The sequence below is a fragment of the Trachypithecus francoisi genome, unplaced genomic scaffold, assembly GCF_009764315.1.
Source record: "Trachypithecus francoisi isolate TF-2019V2 unplaced genomic scaffold, Tfra_2.0 Contig01579, whole genome shotgun sequence".
Lineage (NCBI taxonomy): Eukaryota > Metazoa > Chordata > Mammalia > Primates > Cercopithecidae > Trachypithecus > Trachypithecus francoisi.
Genome location: NW_022681442.1, coordinates 28,079,677 through 28,103,198, shown reverse-complemented (window position 1 = coordinate 28,103,198; position 23,522 = coordinate 28,079,677). Strand labels below are relative to the sequence as shown.

General features: G+C 50.1%; 1 protein-coding gene across 1 annotated transcript; it reads right to left on the bottom strand.

The window, feature by feature from the left end:
* Window positions 1-2,619: 2,619 nt before the first annotated feature.
* CALHM3 (calcium homeostasis modulator 3) lies at window positions 2,620-10,097 on the bottom strand. Its single transcript, XM_033178597.1, has 3 exons — window positions 9,520-10,097; window positions 5,995-6,250; window positions 2,620-3,509 (listed from the first exon to the last, which is right to left on the bottom strand). The coding sequence occupies exons 1-3, from the start codon at window positions 9,804-9,806 to the stop codon at window positions 3,018-3,020; spliced, it is 1,035 nt and encodes a 344-aa protein (XP_033034488.1). The 5' UTR covers window positions 9,807-10,097; the 3' UTR covers window positions 2,620-3,017.
* Between the last annotated feature and the right edge of the window lie 13,425 nt (window positions 10,098-23,522).

The window sequence follows — 23,522 nt, the reverse complement described above, 5'->3', positions numbered from 1 at the left end:
TTTTTTTTTTTTTTGAGACGGAGTCTCCCTCTGTCGCCAGGCTAGAGTGCAGTGGTGTGATCTTGGCTCACTGCAACCTCCGCCTTCTGGGTTCAAGCAATTCTCCTGCCTTAGCCTCGCAAGTAGCTGGGACTACAAGTGTGCTCCACCATGCCCAGCTAATTTTTGTATTTTTAGTAGAGACGGGGTTTCACCATGTTGGCCAGGATGGTCTCGATCTCTTGACCTCGTGATCTGCCCGCCTCAGCCTCCCAAAGGGCTGTGATTACAGGCGTGAGCCACTGCGCCCAGCCTATGCCTTTGTTCTTATTTCTTCCCGTAAGATGCTCTGCACCCTCCCTCCATCTTTCTCTCCACATGTCAAAATCCTTCCCATCCTTAAGACCCATTCAAATGGCACTTTCATCGTGAAGCTTTCCCTCACCCCCCACCGCTGAGAGCCTCCTTCTCCCTGCTAACTCCCCATGGTACCTGGTTTGCCTTTATTAGATCACTTACACCTTATGCTTTGGATTATCATAATTTCTGTACCCACCTCTGACCCCTAATCGAGTGCCAAGTATAGCCTTTGCTCTCCTCTAGGCCACTGCCCCTCGTTGATGACTCCCTCTCTCCCCAGTCCCTGCCCTGCAGACATCCTGTTATGGCCTCCATCAGCACAGATGTTGGCCCCAGACAGCCGACCCAGGTTCACCCCATGCTTTTCTACTTCCTCAGCACAAGGAAGCACAGCTCCTTGAGGGCAGGGGCAGGTCATTGGTGTATTCTCTTCCCTATTCCCTGGCACAGTGCTTTCTATGCAGTTGGTGCTCTGTAAGTGCTCAGTATAGGAAGGTAAGAGTATTGATTGCAGTTGGCGCCTTTTTACTCCAGATGCTGCTTCCTTGGAGCCCAAAGCAGCCTCCCTGAGCCTCCTTTCCCCAGGCTGGGAGCTCACTCATGCAGACTGGGCCACCTCCAAGGTCTCCCTCCTTCCTCTGCACCCTATCACTGCTAACGCTTTGCCTAAACCAGGTCCCAACCCAGCGCTATTTCAGACATTTGCATGGCCTGACCACAGCCTGTAAGTGGGGAGGAGGCTGAGCTGCAGGGATTTTCTGGTCTCACAAGGCCTCTTGTCAAGAGTCCAGGAGCACAAAAGTTGCCTGATGAAGGGGACAGGGCGCCAGGGTGGGGGGCATCCAGGGGCCCCTGTACTTCCTGGGTTGCTGAGGAAGTAGAAAAGCATGGGGTGAACCGGGGTCTGCTTCCTGTGGCCACCATCTGTGCTGAGGGAGGTGAACACAGGGTGTCTGGGGGTGGGGGTAGGGAGTGGGGCCTGGATGAGTCATCAGGGAGGGGCAGAGGCCCAGAGGAGAGCAAAGGCTAAATCTCCCCAAACCCTTCCTGTTCGGGCTGCCAGAGATGGAGTGGAAGTTTTGTTTTTTTTGTTTTTTTGACACAGAGTTTTGCCCTTGTTGCCAGGCTGGAGTGCAGCGGCGTGATCTCGGCTCACTGCAACCTCTACCTCCTGGGTTCAACCTATTCTCCTGCTTCAGCCTCCTGAGTAGCTGGGATTACACGTGCCCACCACCACGCCCGGCTAATTTTTATATTTTTAGTAGAGTCGGGGTTTCACCATATTAGCCAGGCTGATCTCAAACTCCTGACCTCAGGTGATCTACCCGCCTCGGCTTCCCAAAGTGCAGGGATTACAGGCATGAGCTACTGAACCCGGCCTGGAATGGCAGTTTTTCCAGCAGAACTAACACCGGCATTTCAGGGGTTTTTGTCCCTGAGCTAGACCCCACACCCCTACTTTGCTCTGAGGAAATCCTCACCAGGGTGCCAACCTCTTGCTAAGGGCAGCAGTAGATACCCCTGGGAATTTCTAGGGGAGGGGATCATCTTAGGAAGGAACCTTGCTGAGCCCAGGGCTCAGGCTAGCAGTGGGGCAGGGGTGCGTGGAAGGTGAAGGAGGAGCGCCTGCCCCTGCTGCAGGAGAGCAGAAGGCTGAGAGGAGCGGCATCTTGAAGGAGGAGGACCCAGGCAGGGCTGCTTGGCCTTGGTTGGCTAGAATTGGTGGGGCCTGGGAAGGCTGGAGCTGGGAGAGTCAGCCCCTTGACATTCAAACACAGAAAAATCCCCTCAACAGGAAAATATAAAAGTAGTCATCTGTAGTAGCCAGCAAGAGGCACTAACTAGTGGTTTCAAAAGGAACTCAACCAGCAGAGTTTGCTAGAACTTACTATGAGAACCTTGGTACAAGCTGCTAGAAACCCCAGAGAATTAAAGACAATTACACAGCCCGGGCGTGGTGGCTCACGCCTATATATCCCAGCACTTTGGGAGGCCGAGGCGGGCAGATCACCTGAGGTCAGGGGTTCGAGACCAGCCTGACCAACAGGGTGAAACCCTGTCTCTACTAAAAATACAAAATTAACCGGGTGTGGTGGCGCATGCCTGTAGTCCCAGCTACTTGGGAGAATGAGGCAGGAGAATCGCTTGAACCCAGGAAGCAGAGGATGCAGTGACCCGAGATCGCACCATTGCACTCCAGCCTGGGCAACAGAGCAAAACTTCGTCTCAAAAAAAAAAAAAAAAAAAAGACAATTACACAAATGAAACCAGGCAAGAGACTAAGGTAATTATTATTATTTAGAATTGACTTCTAGAACCCAGAACCCATGGCAGATCTATTTAGATTTTTGCTACTCAAAGTTTGGTCCACTGACCAAAAGTACATCAGTATTACCAGGGAGCTTGTTCAAAATGCAGAATCTCAGACTCGGTCCTGGCTACACTGAGTCTGCACCTGTATTTAACAAGGCCCTCGGTGAACGGAGTCCACATTAAAGTTTGTGAAGCACACTGGAGGCCACACCCAGAAACTAGGCAGAGATTGGGCTACTTGAAAAACGAGGCTAACAAGAGTTAGGGTGCCTGCTGTGGGGTCCCCATGGCCTGGAAAGACTCCAGACCTTTGTCAGAGCGGCATTTCACCTACGAACACTCCCGCTTCAAGCCTGGCCAGGACCCTACACGTCGGTGTGTTGGGACAGCCTCGTGCCCAGTGAGAAGGTAGGGGCGCGGTGGCTAAGGCCACCCCCACAGAGTCCGGGGGATGCAGCGAGGTCCAGCGGCGGCTTGCTGGAGTACCAGGTGCTCAGGAGGCGGTCCACCTGCTCCCGGCTGGAGATTGTGCGCAGGTGGGCCTTCCCGCTTCCACTGTCCAGGACTTCTGGGGGCTCAGGCACTGCGAGGGGCTCGGGGCTCCTGCCTGCATTGTCCCAGCGCAGCCCCAGTGCCTGCAGCTCACTCTGCATGCTGGCGAAGAAGTGCAGCACGCAGCGGTGCGCGAAGTCCCGCGCATGCTCACAGCAGGTCTCGTCGAAGAGCTTCTGCTCCAGGTCCACGTAGTTGCTCCAGTATCTACGCTGCAGGAAGACTGTCTGGTCGAAGCAGGGCCTCAGGCAGCGGGCCAGAAAGGCCGCGATGATCAACAGCAGGGTGACACTCCAGCCGATGGCCTGCAAGGTAAGAAGGCCCGAGGTTAGGTGTGAGTGGGGCCTAATCCTATACATATGTATTTATGAATACGTATGTGAATGTTGCATATTTAATTTGACCATGTCTACATAATATTCTTCATTTTCCAATGGATTCAAATACTCCTTAGATAATTTAACTGCAGTATACCACTCCAAACATCATAGTTCATTAATCAGAGTATTGAATGAAATGGGAAATAAATTGAGAAGAATGAACACAAAGACAATTGTGTGATCATCAGATTACATGTCCTCTTTTGTACCCCTGTGGCCTTGTAAAGTGAATTAACTCTTAGAGCATCTGCTACTTGAGAAATTGTCCTATATAGTGTGGCAAAGGTATTCCAGAGTCCCCCCTTTTACATTTCCCATCCATCCTTCCTCAAATCTATGCACTTTCCTATTCAGTCATCCGTCCTGCCAACCATCCTTCATCCATGCATCTATTCTCCCTTCCATTCATTCTCTCATCCTTGTATCCATCCACCCATTCAACCATCTCTCCACCCATCCAATCATCCATCCTCTTGTCGTACTGTAAATCTGTCATCTTCCCATCCAGTCAAGCTCCTAACTATCCTTCCATCTGTCCATCATCCATCCATCTCTTTTCCCATTCATTCATGCTCCCATATGCTCCTCGTTTCTTCCCTTGATCTATCTACTCATCCACCCCCTATCCAACCATCCATCATCCGTCCTTTCATCTTTTTTTAAATTTATTTTTATTTTTTGAGATGAAGTCTCGCTCTGTTGCCCAGGCTGGAGTGCAATGGTGTGATTCAGCTCACTGGAACCTGCGCCTCCTGGGTTCAAGCCATTCTCCTGCCTCAGCCTCCCAAGTAGCTGGGATTACAGACATGCACCACCACGCCCAACAAATTTTTGTATTTTTAGCAGAGACGAGGTTTCACCATGTTGACCAGACTGGTCTCAAACTCCTGACCTCATGTGATCCACCCACCTTGGCCTCCCAAAGTCTGGGATTACAGGTGTGAGCCACCACGCCCGGCCCCCCTCATCTTTTTATCCAGTCCTTTGTCATCCTTGTGTGTGCTTATCTGTCTGTCTTCCCATCTAGGCATCCACTGTGTTATATTTTGTGGGAGGCACTGTGCTAGGAACTGGGGGCTCAGTCGTTGCTCTCACAGAGCTCTTACCTTAGTGGAGGAAATAGACGATTAAATAGGCGATGACTGGGTACGTGTCATAGAGAGGGAGTCCAGAGGAGGGACACCCAACCTGACCTTGAGGGCCGAGACTGAAGGCTAATGACAGTGACACACAATATGAACAGGAGAGTGTTCCCAGCCAGGAGTGAGGACAAACTGACGTAGTTCTCTAAAGCTGGAGCCCACACCTGGCAGACTCCTCTTCCACCTCTCTACCTTCCAAAGCCATAGTCTCTTTAAGGCCCAGCTTAAGACCTGGGGCAGTTGTGTGGACCTGGAGCAGGGAAGTCACATCTTTAAACCACAGGGACATATTTGAATCCTTATCATTTACAGAAGTGATTTCCACAATTTACAAAGCTCTCTCATTTGGCATCTCACAGGACTCCCCTCAACATCACCAGATTTAAGGTGAGTATTTTATACATGAGAGCAGAAAAGCAAACAACTTGCTAAACTTTACATGACTGATAACTTACAGCTGAGTAAGGATTCAAACCCTGGTCTCACTGCAAATTCCATGCTCTTTCCACTGAACTAGGAAAAGCCTAGAGTGTTGAAGCCTGCAGGGACCATCAAGATGGAGGAGACCAAGCTCCTCTGTATTTTGCATGAGAAACTGAGGTCCAGAGGGGTAGTCCCATGGCCAAGGTCACAGTATGAGCCAGAATCAAGTGCATCCTGCACCCGGGTCCTCCCTCCATTGCACCGCTGGCCAGCCCATGAGCCTGTCAGACTCCCCAAGGAGCAGGGGCTGTGTCTTTATTATCTATAGGTGGAATCTGGAGTCTAGGCTGGGGGTAGAGCTGGGGTTTGTCCCCCAAGATAGTAGAGTTGGTGCCTTTTGGGAAGACCGGCATCTGGAGACAGCCTACATTGTTGGAAGGTGATTAAGAGGAATAATGACACCCCTTCGGATCCCTGCTCTGCCTCTTATAAGCTGTGTGACTTTGGCCTTATGAACTAAACTCTCAGAGCCTGCTTCCTCACCTGGAGAATGGGAGGATAATGGTTGTTCCACAAATTAAATGAAATAATACATATAAAATGCTCACTGCAGTGCCTGGCACATAAATGCTCAATAAGTGGAGATTAGTATTATTTCTCATGGGTGGGAAGAAGGTGTGCAGTGGGCGCAGGCAAGGCAGAGCAGTGGTCTCCAGCGCTTCCCTGCCTCCTGGGAATGGACTGAGCCCATCATCTGTTCCTCCTCACCACCCCCGACCCCACTCCAGAACCAATGCGGGGGATTGGTGAGGGTGCAAGGGCCAGGGGAGGATCACCCCAGTTACCTGTGACAGGCACCGCAGGTAGCGAGACACTGCCTTTCGAGCAGGGCTATTCCTGACCAGCTCATCCTCCTTGCAGGGAACCTTGGCCAGGAAGAGCTGTACCTGGCTGGGGGTCATGTTGGCAAAGTCCAGAAACTTCTCAGGGTCCACAGAGTTGCTGAAGGCACACATGAAGCATTTCCCATCAAGGAGGGCCAGCAGGATCCAGACCAGGGGGGCGGCCAGCGCCCTCTGCAGCACAGAGGAGCACATGTACCTGGGAGCAGAGGAAGGAGGGGGTTCACAGGGAGCAGCTGGAAGTCAGCTGCAGCAGGGGAGATGCAAGGATGGACTGCTGGGAAGTCCCAGGCCGGGTTACATCAGACTGCAGCTCTCAGTGTAGAGGTCTCAGCGACAGACGCAGGGAGGAAGGAGGGCTGGGGCCCCTGGGATCCCCAGGACTGGAGCATTGAGGAGCTAGGCCTTGCAGCAGACACTGCTGGTGCCCTGCCCATGCCAGAGGCATCTGTGGCTGCGGTGGCTGGTTCTGTTCACAGGGAGGGCCCGAGGGCCTCCTACCTCAAGCACCTGCATTGTTCTGCCCCCGGGGCTTTGGAGGATTTTTTGCTCCAGAGAGGGGTAGGCTGCAAGCACTGAAAAGTTAACCCCCAAATCAACCTTCAACCCCAGAGGGATGGGGCCTTGTGGATAAATATCCCAGCTTCTTAAATCCTCAGTGGGACAATTCTGAGATGTGTTCTATGTATGCCCTTAGGGGGTCCCCTGAAGAATTGAGCCCCAGTTGCCCACTCATTATCACATTCTTTCCAGAGCCTGCTTTTGGAGGAGAGCCTAAGCTAAGGCAGCCCTGCCCAGTAACCCTCCAAAAGCAGCACCTCTAACATCCCCACCCACAAGGCATCCCAGGAGCCCACCCTCTGACCGACCTCAGGCGCCTTTCCTGGTCAGCTCTGCCCCTGCCTGCAGTGACCTCGACTGAGTGTTGGCCACAGGACAGGAGTCCAGTAGAGCTGTGCCCACTGGACCCCAGAGGAAAAGGCTAGGGACACACCCAGTGCCTGTGACCACCCTGCACAGCGGAATTGCAGGCAGATGTGATCCCTGAGAACATGGAACAGAGGCTGCAGGCAGGTGCACTGGATGCAAATGTTGTTTCTGAATTGGATTGTACACAAAACATCCAATGGTGTATGCCAGGCGTGTGTGTGTGTGACCTACCTAGTGTGAACTGTAAATATGTTCTAGGCAGTGGTAACTTTAGCATTTTCTTTTCTTCTTTTCTTTTTTGAGAGGGAGTCTTGCTCTGTCGCACAGGCTGGCGTGCAGTGGCACTATCTCAGCTCACTGCAACTTTTGCCTCCCGGGTTCAAGCGATTCTCCTTCCTCATCCCCCTGAGTAGCTGGGACCACAGGTGCACACCACCACGCCCAGCTAATTTTTTGTAGTTTTTAGCAGAGATGGAATTTTGCCATGTTGGCCAGACTGGTCTCGAACTCCTGACCTCAGGTGATCCATTTGCCTTGACCTCCCAAAGTGCTGGGATTACAGGCATGAGCCACCGTGCCTGGCCTTGGCTTTAGCATTTTCTATGGAGGGCATTGTGGTCAGAAGATGCCACTGGGGACTCGTTATGAAATTACATTAGATAGTTGACAACACCTCTACCGTCCATATCAAAGAATAGGGGAGAGGAGGAGACGGGGAGTGGGTGAAAGCCCGCCTGGCCCTTCCGCCACTGCCTGCATATCTAGCGCACTTAGAGATTTGTCCCGAAACAGGAAGGGCAGCTGTTCCAGCTTGGCCTGTTCAGTCAGCCTGGGTTTGAATCTGAGCAGTGCCACTTCCTGGCTGTGGGAGCTTGGTCGAGTTCCTTAACTTCTCTGTGCCTCAAGTTTCCATCCTTAAAAATGGGTCCAATAAAGGTGCAGCCTGAGAACTCAGGTAGAATTCAGAGAGGCCATGCACTCAAAGCACTTAGCACAGAGCTTGGCCCTGCGTGGGTGTGCAATGAATTACTCAACTCCAACGGACTTTGCTACAGAGTGCCATGCATGTGCTGGGCTCTGAGGACACGGTGTGCAGTAGGTAAGGTCCTCGCCCTAGGGAGCTTACAAGAGAGGGAACACAGCCTTTAAGCTAATCATTGCCTCTCACTACATGCAAAAAACTGCTATGCATGTCATGGGATGGCCCTTCAAGCATGTGGTGAATTGTATTCCGTGGCCAGTGTGACAGATGTGGAGATGTGGTATTGGGGCTCAGAAAACGATACCCCAAAATGAAGACCCCAGAAGCAAAAGTTATTTTTTTAACCTTCCCCTGTACCCTCACCTGCTCCCCTTCCCCTTCCCCCAACCCAATCTCTTTTTTACTTTTGAGAAGGAGTCTTGCACTGTCTCCCAGACGGGAGTGCAATGGCATGATTTCGGCTCACTGCAGCCTCTGCCTCCCGGGTTCAAACGATTCTCCTGCCTCAGCCTCCCGAGTAGCTGGGATTACAGGCGTGTGCCACCATGCGTGGCTAATTTTTGTATTTTTAGTAGAGACGAGGTTTCACCATGTTGGCCAGGCTGGTCCCGACTTCAGGTGATCCGCCCGCCTCAGCCTCCCAAAGTGCTGGGATTACAGGCATGAGCCACCACGCCCAGTCCCCCCACCCAATCTCTGGCTCCTTATTCTCCCGCAAGGCTAGCCATAGAAACTGGAATCCATCTTCCCCAAGGTGGGTCATAGAAACCAGAACCCCTTTTCTCCAAAGCTGTCACCATAAAACCTAAAAATATGACTCTAACTTCCCCCCGCCTTTCTGTCTAAAAACTGGCCATAAAGAAACGATCTGACCTGCCTAGTTTCACTGTAGGTCATAAGACTCCCTTCTAGAGAGGGTCCTGCCCTGTGTCTGGGAGAAAGGAACGCTGTATAGAGAGGCCAGGAAGAACCTAGATGGCCTTGCTCAGTTTCCCCACTCCTTCTATAGCATTAGTTCATCCCTTTTTTAAATCCGATTCTATTTCTGCATGGCTATCCAGACCTTGTTAAACCTAAGCATAAAAATGGACCATTTCCCCTGTATTTTTAGGTCGTTATTCTGAAGTCTTCTGCAGCACATAAAACAAGAATCAAATAAATTTCTATGCCTTTTCTCTTATTAATCTGCCTTTTGCCAGTTGATTTTCAGCAGAACTTCAGAGGGCAAAGAGGCAGTTTTCCCGCAGTCCCTAGAGTGGCCTGGGTAATTCAGAATTCTGTGTCATTCCTATGTTTACAGCACTGGCCGTGAAAAGGTGACAAATGATAGAAACAGAAACACATTTCCAGAGTGGAAACTGGCAAGTGGGTCTCTGTGAGCCGATAATTCCTAGTTGGGGAAAGAAGAGGGTGCACCTGGCAGTACCTATAGGGTGAGTGGAGAATCCCCTGATAATGAGGATGGTTGGGGTGTGGGGGTGCACTTGGCAGTGCCTGTGGGTGGCTGGGGAGCCTCTGGTAAAGCCCATGGGTCACTGAGTGGTGTGGGACCGCACCTGATGACGCCTGGGTCCTTCCTCCGGTGTCCTGCGGGCCGGCGCCACTCCTCGACCATCACCACAGACTGCCGGTTGGCGAGGAGGCCGCAGAGAAACAGGGCGAGCGGGGGTGCGAGCAGCAGACCCAAGCCGTAGAGTGCATTGTAGCGTGCCAGGCAGGGACAGTTGAAGTCAAAGGAGGAGTACAGCTTGACGGTGATCACAGCCAGCAGCAGGCAGATGCCATTCATCACTGACTCTGAGCTTGACTGGAAGTGCTGGAAGAGCATGCGGAATTTATCCATGACTCCAGCCTGGGTGGGTGGGCAGCCGTCGGGTGGGCTCAGTGAGGCTCTGGCCACCTTCCTGGTGTCTGCTGCACTGGGGATGAGCCTGGGATCTGTAAGAGGTTCTCTCTCGGCCTCCAAGGGCCTGAGGGGTCAAGGAGGAAGCAGTGTCCAGGCCCCAGCCCAGACTCCCGGGGTCCAGCAGGCACTTAAGGCAGGGACAGGCTCTCTCCACAAAGGCTCCCCTCCCCAACCCAATGGTCCCCTGGTGCCACTCCCATCCTCTCTGGGGGAATGAGTCACCTTCTGTGACCAGCCAGCCCGAAGCACCTATAGGCAAATGGGCCCCACCCTGTCACTCCATTCCTCCCGGCCCATTTCTCTTTGCTTTAGGGTCTGGATGCTCAGGCTTAACAGCTGTCAGGGCTTCCTTTGGGGCACAGGCAAATTCTGGGTGTGGTGAGGCAAAGATGCCGATGGAGTCAAAGCATATTTTCTGGTCTTGATGAAAAGCATGACTTTGAACTTGTCTCAGACACGTAGTAAAACAACAGCAACAACAACAACAACAAAATATGACGACTCAGCTCAGCCCAGAGAGATTTCATGTTGGCTTTCAGGCTAGGAGGAGCCAGAAGGGGCATCTATTCTTGCCTGAAGGCTTCCTGGAAGAGGAGACCCTTGAGAGGAGTCTTCAGCCATGCTCCAGCATTTGCCATGAAAGGGATAGCGGAAGGGGATGGCCTCCCTTGGAGACGTGCTAACCATGTGCATTAACCACTGGGTGCCCATGGGAGAGGCTACTTAAGTGCCACGCCCACACCTGCATGGCTTTCCCCCCGCCCTTCTTCCGTGTGACGGGTGATGGACATGCATTTGAAATCACTGCTTCTCCTAACTCTCCGAGGTCACTAGGTCTCTCCTTGTGTCTCAGTTCCAGCCTCTCTGAAGGATGACAGCCCAGATGTTTGAGGGACTCCTGAAACCTGCAAAATGAATTTTGTAAAGCTTACTTGGCCCATATTTTAAGTCAGATCATCCCAAATAAGTCTTGCAAGTTTCATGACCATCTGTGTGACCTGCACTTCTGATGAAGACAGACAGAAACCTGGGTCTTACTTATTATTATTATTTTTTTGAGACAGAGTGTTGTTCTGTCACCTAGGCTGGAGTGCAGTGGTATGATCTTGGTTCACTGCAGCCTCTGCCTCCCAGGTTCAAGTGATTCTACTGCCTCAGCTTCCAAGTAGCTGGGATTACAGGCACCCACCACCATGCCCAGCCAATTTTTGTATCTTTAGTAGAGACGGGGGTTTCGCTATGTTGGTCAGGCTGGTCTTGAACTTCTGACCTCAGGTGATTCTCCCACCTTGGCCTTCCAAAGTGCTGGGATTACAGGCATGAGTCACTGAGCCCGGCCATTTAGTTTTTTTATTTTCCATATTTGTATGTTACTCTGGTTCCTATGAGACAGATTTCCCTGTGTGAGGGAAATGAGGAAGCACTGGAGAAAGTAGGGAGAGCCACCAGTGGCCCTGTGAGTCTGACTCTGAGTGGAGGAGAGGGCAGGGCAGGGGTGAGAAACCCTTCAGGCCAGGAGGACAATCACCACTACATCTTCAGGTGGGTACAGCCCCAGAGGGGCTGTCGGAGCTCACATACCTTGGTGGGGACAGAGCCAGGGAGGAAGCTGGGATCCTCCATCTGTGCTTTTCAGCCTTAGTCACCCAGTGGGCTGCTGACCAGAAAAGTGGACTGTCCTGGCCCAAGGCCAGACTTCATGACCCTGAACCAGCAGGGCTGGTGCGGAGCAGGCGGGGAGCGAACTAGGCTGGGAGGGTTGTGAGCACCCCTCAATTCCATTCTAGTCTCAGGGAGGGATAGAGTGTCCTGAGGGTCCTCAGCCACTCTAACCTTGGGAGTCTCCAGAAAAGAATAGACAATGCTTCTGGAAGAACACTTTGAAGAAAACTGGGTCAAAGTCTCCGGGCCAACCTTTCCACAGCTCCAGCCTTTGAGAGAGAATATAGAGCTATCAGGTCAGCTTGGGTCCCTGGAGCCCTGCAGAGCAACAGGTGCTGAGTGACTGCAGTGGGGCTGGCCCTTGCCAGGTATTGACAGGAAATACTTCAGCAAAGAAACAGGCCAGAAAGAAGCCCACTACAAAAGGGATATTATTTGTCAAAGAGAGGGGATGGCTTGATTTTTTTTTTAATCTCCATTCTCTGAATTGTCTACTTTTATAATAGTAGACATAATAAATCATTATTATAATCATAATAATGATTTTTAACTATTTCCAGTAAAAATCATAACATATTTTAATTGGAAAAACATAAAAAGATAAAAGGACAAGGCAAAAAGGAGAATCCCATTTTGTTTCCTGGAGCCTGGCCCTGCTGAACGAGTAGGGGGAGAAATAGAGGGAGCAATACATGGAGAAAGGCTTCTTTTTTTTTTTTTTTTTTGAGACGGAGTCTCGCTCTGTCGCCCAGGCTGGAGTGCAGTGGCCGGATCTCAGCTCACTGCAAGCTCCGCCTCCCGGGTTCACGCCATTCTCCTGCCTCAGCCTCCCGAGTAGCTGGGACTACAGGCGCCGCCACCTCGCCCGGCTAGTTTTTTTTTGTATTTTTAGTAGAGACGGGGTTTTACCATGTTAGCCAGGATGGTCTCGATCTCCTGACCTCGGGATCCGCCCGTCTCGGCCTCCCAAAGTGCTGGGATTACAGGCTTGAGCCACCGCGCCCGGCCTCATTTTTCTTTTTAAATAATGATTTACATCTTAAAAAAAAAACAGTTATAAATATATGTTAATTTGCAATTGGAAGATATATATATAGAATAAATCTTTGGTTCTTTCTTCATGTTATTTTGTTTTATTTTCAAATTGGAGTCTTGCAGATGTATTCTTGGGGGTCCTCCAGATTTTCTTTGATATTTGCAAAGTAGTCTGGATATTATTTGAGAAACACTGGCTTCATCATTCTTGGAGTTCCTGTTATTGAGAGGGCTGTTTTGGACTAGATGCCCCCTATTGGAGAAACTCATTGTATGTGATGTGAGATGTGTCTATGTACTTGTGTATGCATGTGTGTACACATGTATGTGTATGTGTGTAGTGCATATGTACATATTTGGTGTGTGTATGCATGTGTGTTTTCATAAATATGGGTGTGGCCATCTTCCTACTTTGTATATGGTGAGTATGCCCTCCCCTGACGGTTCTCACTCTTCTTTTCCCTTCACAGGGAAGGCATTCAACATTGAACATCCTGAGAAGTCCACTTCTCAGGACTGGGAGACTATTGTTCTGTGTGTCTAGCAGAGTGCGGTGCCCTTTCTGTCTCTCGGTGGCCTGATTCTCTGCTTCCCTGAGGACACAGGCCTTTGAGGTGTCCTGGCAGACCCGGGGAAAGCAACGTGGCACTTCTGTAGGTCCCACTCTGGTGACTCCACAGAGCCGCGTAGCCCTGAGGGTGGAAAGAGGCTGGAAATGAAATGGGGCCTTCTAACAGATGGCACTGGAACAACTGGCTAGCCATTCGGGAGCAATCTCTACTTCATGCTTCATACCAAAATAATTTTCACATGGTTCAAAGATTCAACATAAAAATTAAAATCATAAAAATTCTAGAGGAAAATGTACGTGAATTTATTCATAATCAGAGGCTAAGGAAGGCCTTTGTGAACAGACCCCAGAATTTAGTAGCTGTAGAGGAGAAGATGGACAAAGTGTCATAAAAATTAGAAGCTTCTATGGGCAAACATACCAATAAACAAAATAAAAATAACAAACTGAAAGCAGGGTATTTGCCACACATAAGCCTCTTTTCCTTAATTTGTGGAAGGCTCATATAAATCAATACAAAAGATGAACAATCCTAAGAAAAATGGGTGAAGGATTTGAACAGGCTATTTGAAAAAAAAAGAAAAAAAGAGAGAGAAAAAAGTGGCCAAATGTCCTGAAAAAATTCTAATCCTCATTCATAATTAAATAAGAAACGAAACCACCAGGTGCCTTTAAAAATTTCCAAGTTGTTAGCAACTGAAAGATTGATAATTCCCAGTGTTGATGAGGCTTAAGGAAATAGCTACTTTCGTACATCTATGGTTGGAGTACAAATTGGTAGGTTTTTTGTGGAGCAGTTTGGCAATATATTTAAAGCAAAAATTTAAATACACATGCCCTTTGACTTAGTAATTACAAAGTCTGAATTCATCCCATGGGTAGCTTTGCAGAAGTAGCCACGATAAACAAACAAGAATGTTCATTATAGCTCTTTTAATGACAACCAAACTGGAAACAATCTAAATTTCATCAACAGGAAACTGTTTAAATAAAATATGACACAGTCATAAAATGGGATCCATGCAGCCATTAGAAGAATGAAGCAGGCCAGGTGTGGTGGCTTATGCCTGTAATCCCAGCACTTTGGGAGGCCGAGGTGGGTGGATCACCTGAGGTCAGGAGTTCGAGACCAGCCTAGCCAACATGGTGAAACCCTGTCTCTACTAAAAATACAAAAATTAGCTGGGCATGGTGGTGTGTGCCTATAATCCCAGCTGCTCAGGAGGCTGAGACAAGAAAATCCCCTGAACCCGGGAGGTGGGGGTTGCAGTAAGCCGAGATCCAGCCACTACACTCCAGCCTGGGTGCTACAGAGCGAGACTCCATCTCAAATAATAATAATAATAATAAAGTATTATTATTGATGCAAAACAAAATAATCAGGTTTAAATCTTAACATTGTTTCTGACTGAGGAACAGAACATGGAACTGTTTCCCTGGTTGATAATACTTTTTAAATTTTTTCTTTTTGAGACAGGGTCTCACTCTGTTGCCCAGGTTGGATGCAGTGGCACGATCATGGCTCACTGTAGCCTCAGGCTCCTGGGTTCAAGTGATCCTGCCTCCTCGGCCTCCCAAAGTGTTGGGATTGCAGGCATGAGCCACGGTACCCGACCATAATACATTTTTAACTCCTATGTTTCTAAGAAGAGACAAATAAGCCTGAATTTTAGAATGTTATTTTCTCTTCCCTCTCTTACATGACTAAGAAACTATAAAGGTAGATTTTCTGCCCAAACAGAAATGATGCTCCCAGACCATGAAGAGCGGGGCTGGTGCTCTGGCTAGGAGATCCTGCGACCTTCGCATGTGACACTACATGTTGGGCCAAATGCAGAGACGCAGGGGCAAAGACAGGCAGGCTGCTTTGGGGGAAGAGGGCACCTGGATAGAATTCCAGCTCTGAGGGTGATCGGGTACACAGAGGGCCAGGCTAGGAAGCACCTCTGTTGTTGACCACACACCCTCAAGCTCTGGCCATGTGGTGACAGATGTTCCCTAGACATCTGCAGAGTGCCAGGGGCCGGGGTCATGCAGATGCCCATACTGGGTAACTGGCCACAGTCAGAGGGGGCATCCTGGTGTGAGTAGGGGCGCTCTGGAGGACTGTGACTCAGCTGAAGTTTGGGGACCGTTGGCCTCAGTCCTGGGAGAGTCTCTGCAGGGAGCTTTGGCTTTCTGTCCTACAGTCACCATGACAGGGAGAGCTCCTCTGCTGCCAGAGACCCCATCTCAGGATGAAAAGTGAAAAGTGGCCTCAGTGAAGGGCACATACTCAGAGGGGAACATCTCAGTGATTGAAGAGGGGGCCAGTTTCCTCAACGATGTATTTTCTTTACCATGAAGTAGCTAATGGAAACTATAAGGGTATATGTTTTCCCAGCAAAACTCTTTTCATTTTGAAAGAGGAAAAGTGCAATCCATAAACATGTATTTATTTATTTTTTGTTTTGAGACAGGGTCTCACTCACCTAGGCTGGAGTGCAGTGGCGCGATCACTGCCTGTTGCTGTCTCAACCTCCCCAGGCTCAGGTGATCCTCCCACCTCAGCCTCCTGAGTAGCTGGGTCTACAGGTGCACACCACCATGCCTGGTTAATTTTTGTTTCTTTGGTAAAAATGAGTTCTCACTATGTTGCCCAGGCTGGTCTTGAACTCCTGGGCTCAAGCAATCTGCCCACCTCAGCCTCCCAAAGTTCTGAGATTACAGGCATGAGCCACTGCATCTGGCCTCGTAAACTTTTTTTTTTTTTTGAGACGAAGTTTTGCTCTTGTTGCCCAGGCTGGAGTGCAATGGCGCAATCTTGGCTCACTGCAACCTCCACCTCCTGGGTTCAAGCGATTCTCTTGCTTCAGCCTCACGAGTAGATGGGATGCACCACCCAGTTACTCGGTGGCATGCGTGGCGGCATGTGCCACCACGCCCGACTAATTTTGTATTTTTAGTAGAGACGGGGGTTTCTCCATGTTGGTCAGGCTGGTCTCAAACTCCCAACCTCAGGTGATCCGCCCACCTCGGCCTCCCGGAGTGCTGGGATTACAGGTGTGAGCCACCGCGCCTGGGCCTGGTAAACATTTTTAAGGTGTTTTGAATGGCTTGAGGGCTCCCCAAAAACTTGTCAGAGACAAAGGGGATTCCAATGGAGTTCTGGTGTCACCTAGTGGTGGCTGGAGGGAGGAATTGGGGTGAGAGGAAGGGAGAGGCGGGACACACAGCAGGTCTGCTCTTTCGGCTGAGAGAAACCTTCCTGGGAAGAGAGCTGCCCTTGGGTGTGCCAGGGACTGCTCTGGGGAAGGGTGCGTGAAAGGGAGATGTCACACTGCCAGCAGCAATTGGAGAAAAGTCTGCTCCCTGTCCTGGGTCTCACGCTAAAGGCATTTGGTGTGACTTAATGCTGCTGGTTTCTTGGAGAGATGCCTCCTGACTCCTATTTGTCTTTCAACTTTGGCCATGAAGGAGTGTTACATTTTTATGTGGTCATATTTATGATACTTTTCCTTTATGACTCTCTGGTCTTTGTAACATTCTTGGAAGGGTCTGCCTGCCAAGTAAAGGCCATTTAAAACATCTGTGGTAGAAAAGAGGATGCTGGGGGTACTACAGTCATTTCAAGCATCTTTCTTTGATTTTGTTGTTTTTTTACTCTGTTTTGTGTTCATCAGTAGCTGTGTGCTCCCTGGCTAATTTCCAGAAAGCTGAGCTGAAGCCACCAGGCATCTCAGGTGTCCTCAAGCAGGAGGGGGCTGGTTCAGGAGCTCAGTGAGGAGGCCTCCTCTGCCATAGGTGTCTCCCTCAGGCTGGGGACGTGAAGGAATTGCACCCTGGTGCATGCACAGTATCATGGGAATCAGGACTCAGGCTGTCCTAGGGCTGTGCCTCCATGCCTCCCCCATCAGCTCCTAGGCAAGTGACTTAACTTCCCCAAGCCTCGGGATTTTTATTTGTAAAATAGGAATAATAATAGTAATAATAACAAGAACAAAATTAGTACCTATCTCACAGAGTTGTTTCTGGAATTAAATGAACTAATGCATCTGAAGTGCTTAGACCAAGGCCTGGGACATATCAGTAAGTGCTTCATAAATGTCACCTGTTACAATTATTTGAGCAAGTGGCCCTGGGATAGATCAATTGATGCTGGACTTTGAAGTCAGAGCACAAGTTTCTCAGATGGAGACACACTGTCCTCTTTCCGACATTGGGCATTTTTTTTCCTTTTTTTTTTGAGATGGAGTCTTGCTGTGTTGCCCAGTCTGGTGTGCAGTGGTGTGATCTCAGCTCACTGCAACCTCCACCTCCAGGGTTCAAGTGATTCTCTTGCTTCAGCCTCCCAAGTAGCTGGGACTATAGGCATGAGCCACCATACCTGGCTAATTTTTCGTATTTTTAGTAGAGACGGGGTTTCACCATGTTGGCCAGGCTGGTCTCAAACTCCTGACCTCAGGTGATCCGCCTGCCTTGGCCTCCCAAAGTGCTGGAATTACAGGTGTGAGTCACTGTGCCCGGCCAACATTGGGCATTTTCCTTTCTGCTTCATGGAGGAACCTCCTTCCATCCTTTCAGATACAATCTTGGGAGTGCTTGGCCTCAGGTCTGGATTTTTTCCATGGGTACTATGGGTACTTAAGCCTATGAACTTTTAAAGCATCTGCTTGAGACCAGAAAAAAAATTGTTGCCCTCAAATTATGAAAGGAAAACTTCAAACCAAAATTAATAAATGTTCACTTAAATGCCTTTGTTGTATCAGTGTCATTAATTGCTAAATGTAGTACTCATAAACATTTCATTATATTTGAAGACAAACATAGTTTTTTTCTCACTTGGCAAGACATCCAACACATGCATGATTGCTTAGAAATAAAACCAGTTGTAAATTCAGTGAGTCCCTTGTTGTCCAGTGATCCCAAAAGCCAAATTTGTAAAAATCATTTCAAAATGTTTACTGCAAGAAAATTATGTTTAATGTGGAATGTGGTATATTTTAGTACATTTGGCCTGACGGGGTTGGGCTCCAAAATAAGCGTTTGGGAGTCTATGAAGACCTCACAATTGATCCTGGATTCAGGGGCCAACCCCCAGAGAGCAAGTCTGTCTGTGGAGCAGAGGAAGGGGCTGAGATTCATCCCTGCTACCTCCCTGCACAGTCACCTCTTGCAATAAGTTAGCCCTGCTTGGGTGGCAGCCAGCACTGGCCTGGTCCCCGTGGGGTGTCCAGCTTTCCCCCAAGAAAGCCTGTAGGCCTTCTTTAAGCACCATCCTCACAGCTAGAACATGTGACCATGTGGAGCAGTTTCCTAATGTGTAATCAATAAATGACCTGTATCAGATTCCACTCTATCTAAGTCTCTCAGGGTGAGGTCTGGGAGTCCGCATTTTAGTAACTTTCTCCCCCTCTCCCCAAGGCCTCATAGATGATTCTGATGCATGTTTAAGTTTGAGAATTATTAATCTAGAGTGTGTGTGTGCCCCAGGAGGAGGGCAAGATGATCCATTTTACAATCTCATTTGTCTATTTAGTCTGTTTCATAATATAGACAATATGAATACGGTAGTGCACATATAGAAATTATAAAGAAATATACATATATTGGTGTACACGCTTTAAAAATTTATTACTGCTAGGGGTGTATGATCAAAAAGGTTTGGTGCTCAGAGCGACCTGCCCAGCCCAGCTATGTGGTCAGACCTGCTGCATTTCAGCTCTGAACCTGGGCCTGGGAGGTGGGGAACTGGGACTGGACTGTACAAAAAGCAGAGGACAGGCTGCCCCACGGTGGCAGCAAGGAAACTGCACCTCACTCAGCACCAGGGATGCAGGTAGTGCTCAGCAAATGGTCACTGGGCAATGAGTGAAGCTGAATCCCAAAAATACCTGGGAAGAAGATGGCATAGGGCCCATTCCATGCTAAAATGGGCAGCACAGACTTCCATCCTTCAGAGGGAGGGCCCGACAGGTTAATCCATCCATTCCTTTATTCATTCCTTTATTTAATAACTAATTATTGAGTATGCACTAAATATCAGGCACAGGCACTCAGGGATCTACCCCTCCAACTTGTCCAGCCACCCCCTGAAGTTCAGGCAGGACACCGCCCCTCCCCCCACAGCTTTTCTGATAGCCTGATTAACCATGAGCTGGTGGCTGGGTGGACACGGTGGCACATGCCTATAATCCCTTTAGGAGGCCTAGTCGGGACCTGAAGCCAGGAGTTCAATACCAGCCTGAGCAACAAACTGAGATCTCATCTCTTAAAAAACATAAATAAATAAATGGTCAGGCATGGTGGCGCGTGCCTGTAGTCTCAGCTACTCAAGAGATTGAGGTGGGAGCATTGTTTGAGCCCAGGAGGTCGAGGTAGCAGTGAGCTATGATCACGCTACCGCATTCCAGCCTGGGTGACAGAGTGAGACCCTCAGCTCTAAACACCAAAACCAGGCGTAGCGTGGTGGCTCATGACTGTAATCCCAGCACTTTGGGAGGCTGAGATGGGCAGATCAATTGAGGTCAGGAGTTCAAGACCAGCCTGGCCAACATGGCAAAATCCTGTCTCTTCTAAAAATACAAAAAATTAGCTGGCCGTGCTGGCACACACCTGTAATCCCAGCTACTCAGGAGGCTGAGGCACGAGAATTGCTTGAACCCAGGAGGGGAGGTTGCAGTAAGCTGAGATCATGCCACTGCACTCCAGCCTGGGCAACAGAGTTACAAACAAACAAATAAACAAAACCCAAACCAACACAATGGGCTGGGACTTTGGGAATGGTAGGGTGCTACTTATCGTAGCCAGGGATAGTTGTGGCTGTTTCCCATTTTAAGGTTAGTTTCTCTGCATGGAGGGAGGTGTCATGCCATTGACTAGAGTGATCCCAATTCAGGGGAGTCCAGCTTGGCCTAGAGGCACCCCACTCTTGTCTGCCTGAGGAAGGGTCATCCCTCTGGCTGGTTCTGAACTCAGCATCCAAAGGCTCAGGGAAGGAAGTAGACTCTCAGTCAAATATGCTATTATTTTATCAACATGGTGACTCCAAGACTTGAACTGATCTGGAAGCTATGGAGAGAGAGAAAGAGGAAGGTAGGTAGAGAGAGGTGAACCAGGCAGGAGCAGACAGCCAGGGTGGGAAGAGCAGAGACTGCAAGGAGAGAAAGTGACCAGGGTGGGAAGAAGCAGAGAAGGAAGGGCAGGGAGAAAGAGGAGAAGGGGTGGGAAGCGGGTAGAGAGTGAAAGAAACCAGCAAGGGCCAGGCACAGTGGCTCACTCCTGTAATCCCAGCACTTGGGGAGGCTGAGGCAGGTGGATCACTTGAGGTCAAGAGTTAGGGACCAGCCTGGCCAACACGGTGAAACCTTGTCTCAATTACAAATACAAAAATTAGCTGGACATGGTGGTGTGTGCCTGTAGTCCCAGCTACTCGGGAAGCTGAGGCTGCAGAACTGCTCGAACCCGGAAGGTGAAGGTTGCAAGACTGCAATGAGCTGAGATCGTGCCACTGAACTCCCACTGGGCAAGACTCTGTGAAAGAAAGGAAGGAAGGAAGGAAGGAAGGAAGGAAAGAAGGAAGGAAGGAGGGAAGGAAGGAAGGAATCAGCAAGAAGAGAGCAACAGGGAAGGAAGGGAAGGTGGGGAAGGTGGGAGTGGAGCTGCTGTTGAAGGAAGCTTCCCCAGGTCCCTGCCCCAGGGCCTCCCTGTCCTGCGTGCCTGTGTGTGCACTCAGAACACCGACGCATGCACATACAAGGACACAGGTTTTCACGAAAGTGCACACGTATGCACTGACACCCACCCCCTCAGGCACTGCTCACAGAATCCGCACTGCTGGGTGTGTAGGTGTTGCCACCGTGACTGGTGCTGGAGCACCACCTTGTGGGTATTAATAGTTTCCCCTGAAGCCATCAAAACAGAGACTTCATCAGCCCCAGTCTCCCTGGCAGTTTCCTTCTTCCTCTTCCTTTCCAGGATAGGTCTGGGAAGGGTCCTCTGGATCAGAGCTACCACCCAGCCACCCCAACTCCCATCTCCATGTTTCCCAGCAGCTGCCTTGGGGAAGGATGGCAGGAAGGCCTCTGGGTTCTGCCCCAGGTCTGGGAATAAGGAGACTGCTGGCCTTCTTTGACCCTCTGAGTTGGGTCTACCCTAAGTCCCTGCCAGGGAAAAGTTGCTGGGGCACAGGACTCCTCAGAAGGGCCGCGCTCAACTTCTCTGAGTCCTATGCAGCCACAGCAACCTCCTCTAGGTCCCTTCCTGGCCAGAGACCTAGTTGACACTAACAGTGGTGTCCCCTCTTCCAGTACAGAGCTCCCTGAAGGACTAGGGTGAGGGTAGAAAGGAGCCTAGTGCATGAAATGTAAGAGGCCCTCATTCCCAGGCTCGTGTAAGTGCAAGGTTGGTATCTGCATGACCTTGACAGTGGGTGCCTCCTTCAATTTTGCACCAGGGATGCCTTGGCTACCTCATCCTATCCCAGCCCCGTTGATACTCCCATCAGCTCCTCAACCCTTAGTTCCCTGCCTTTGTCCCTGATGCCTCTCACCTTCCTTTGGGACTCTCTGGGATCACGCTGCCCTGAGCTGCAGAACCTGGGCTGCCTCTGGACTCAAATGAGCACAAACCTCTGGCCCTCACCTCCCTCCTTCCCTTTGACCTTCCTCTCTCCCCTGCTTTGCCCACAGCCCCAGGTGTAGACCATGTGGGGCCTGTGACATCCCCTTGTCAGGCAAGGTAGCTCATGCCTGTAATCCCAGTACTTTCGGAGTCTGAGGCAGGTGGGTCACCTGAGGTCAGGAGTTCGAGACATCCCCGCTGTGCTCTGCCTTTGGGGCCTCATCCCCTCCCCCATTCCCCTGCTCACACCGGACTTACCCGTAGCTGCCATCTGTAAATCCTAGCAAGGCCCTTGTACTACACACACACTCCAGCGGAATGAGTCTCAACTATGCAGAGTCCTCCTATTTGTTCTAACTTGTGAAAGGCCTGATCCTAGCTGCCACTCACAGTGACTTCATTCCAGCAGATTTCAGGGGGAATATAAGTGTGTGTGCTTGTATAGGTGTGAGTGTGTGATAGTGTAGCGGTATGTGAGCACATGTGTGAGTGTGTTGCCATTCAGAGCCTGTGGATTTCTGATGCATGAGTCATTAGCTGGGAGTGAGCCTTGGGAAGACACTGCCCATAAATAAGACAGCCATCTCTGACCTGCTGTGGCCATCTGCAGCTGCCTGCACACGTGATCCTGGGCATCCGAGAGGCTGGAGGCTGGGGTCGGGGCTGTCTTTCCCTCCAGATTCCAGAGAGAGAGCGGCTGTCACAGATATTTCTAGCTTGCCTGGAGTCCCAGACATTTAAGGGTATGATGCCTGGAATGGGGATGGAGCGAGGAGAGCAGGAGAGGAAAATAAAGGGTGGTTCAGGAGGCTCTGCTCCCAAGGATCTCAGTGGAGTCTGCTAGCCGGCAGTGGGAAGCATGCATTCCACAATTATTTTCTGAGAATCTGTCATGTGCCAGGCACTCCCCCAGGGGGTAAGGACACTCTGGTGAACATGACTGACCTGTGCTCTCCCCTCACAGAGCTTATATTCTAGCGGAGAGGCAGAAGATAAACGACGAAAGGCTACTTGTAAACAAATTACATATCAAAGCTATGAAGAAAATAAAACGGAATATCGTGGAAAGTGACTGAGAGTGGAGGGGTCCTTTAGTTGGGACAGTCAGGGAATGTCAGGACTCGAATTGTGCCTAGATAATGAGGAGCCGCCAAATGGAGACTTGGGGGAAGAACCTTCTATTATAGAAAAGGATACATGAGATGTCCCCCTGCTCACCTATATCTTCACTGGACTCTGGATCAGAGTTGCTGAAGCCAGATCAGGGAGCTAGAGATGACTCAGAGGAGCAGGAAGGCCGATTCCCTGGTGGGAACCTTGGAACGTCTTCCATCCCTGATAGACCAGGAGAGATGCCCCAGGTCCAGGTAGGAGAAGAATGACTTCCGTTTCGCTTCCTGCAGGCTTCTTGGTGCAGTGCTGAGCTACAGGAAGTCACTAGCCACATGAGTAGGGCACTTGCTGAAACCCCCTTCCTCCAGGAAGCCTTCTTTGACTGCCATAGGTTGCATAGGCTCCTCTCTCCCACCTTGTTATAGCTAACAGAACCACTCAGTTCAGAGCTAGTGGTCTTCTGATGCTGTCCCGGAGATCTGTTCCCTCAGCTTGGCCAGAGCTCCAGGCTCGTGGGTCTGGTCCGTGGGCATTTAAAGGCCCTCAGTGGCACCTATGCATCAGTGAGACTGCTCGGGGTTCCTGCTCTGAACACTTGCCCTAGCGCCCCTACCCTGGCTGAGAACGGAGGGTCAAGTGCTGGGGTCCTAATCTCAATTACTTTATCCAAG

Coding starts and splice junctions, on each gene's coding strand:
- CALHM3 (XM_033178597.1), bottom strand. CDS start 9,806: ATGGATAAATTCCGCATGCTCTTCCAGCACTTCCAGTCAAGCTCAGAG. Junction 6,251..9,519: donor AAGGACCCAGGCGTCATCAG/GTGCGGTCCCAC, acceptor CTCTGCTCCCAG/GTACATGTGCTCCTCTGTGC. Junction 3,510..5,994: donor ACCTGCGGTGCCTGTCACAG/GTAACTGGGGTG, acceptor CTTACCTTGCAG/GCCATCGGCTGGAGTGTCAC.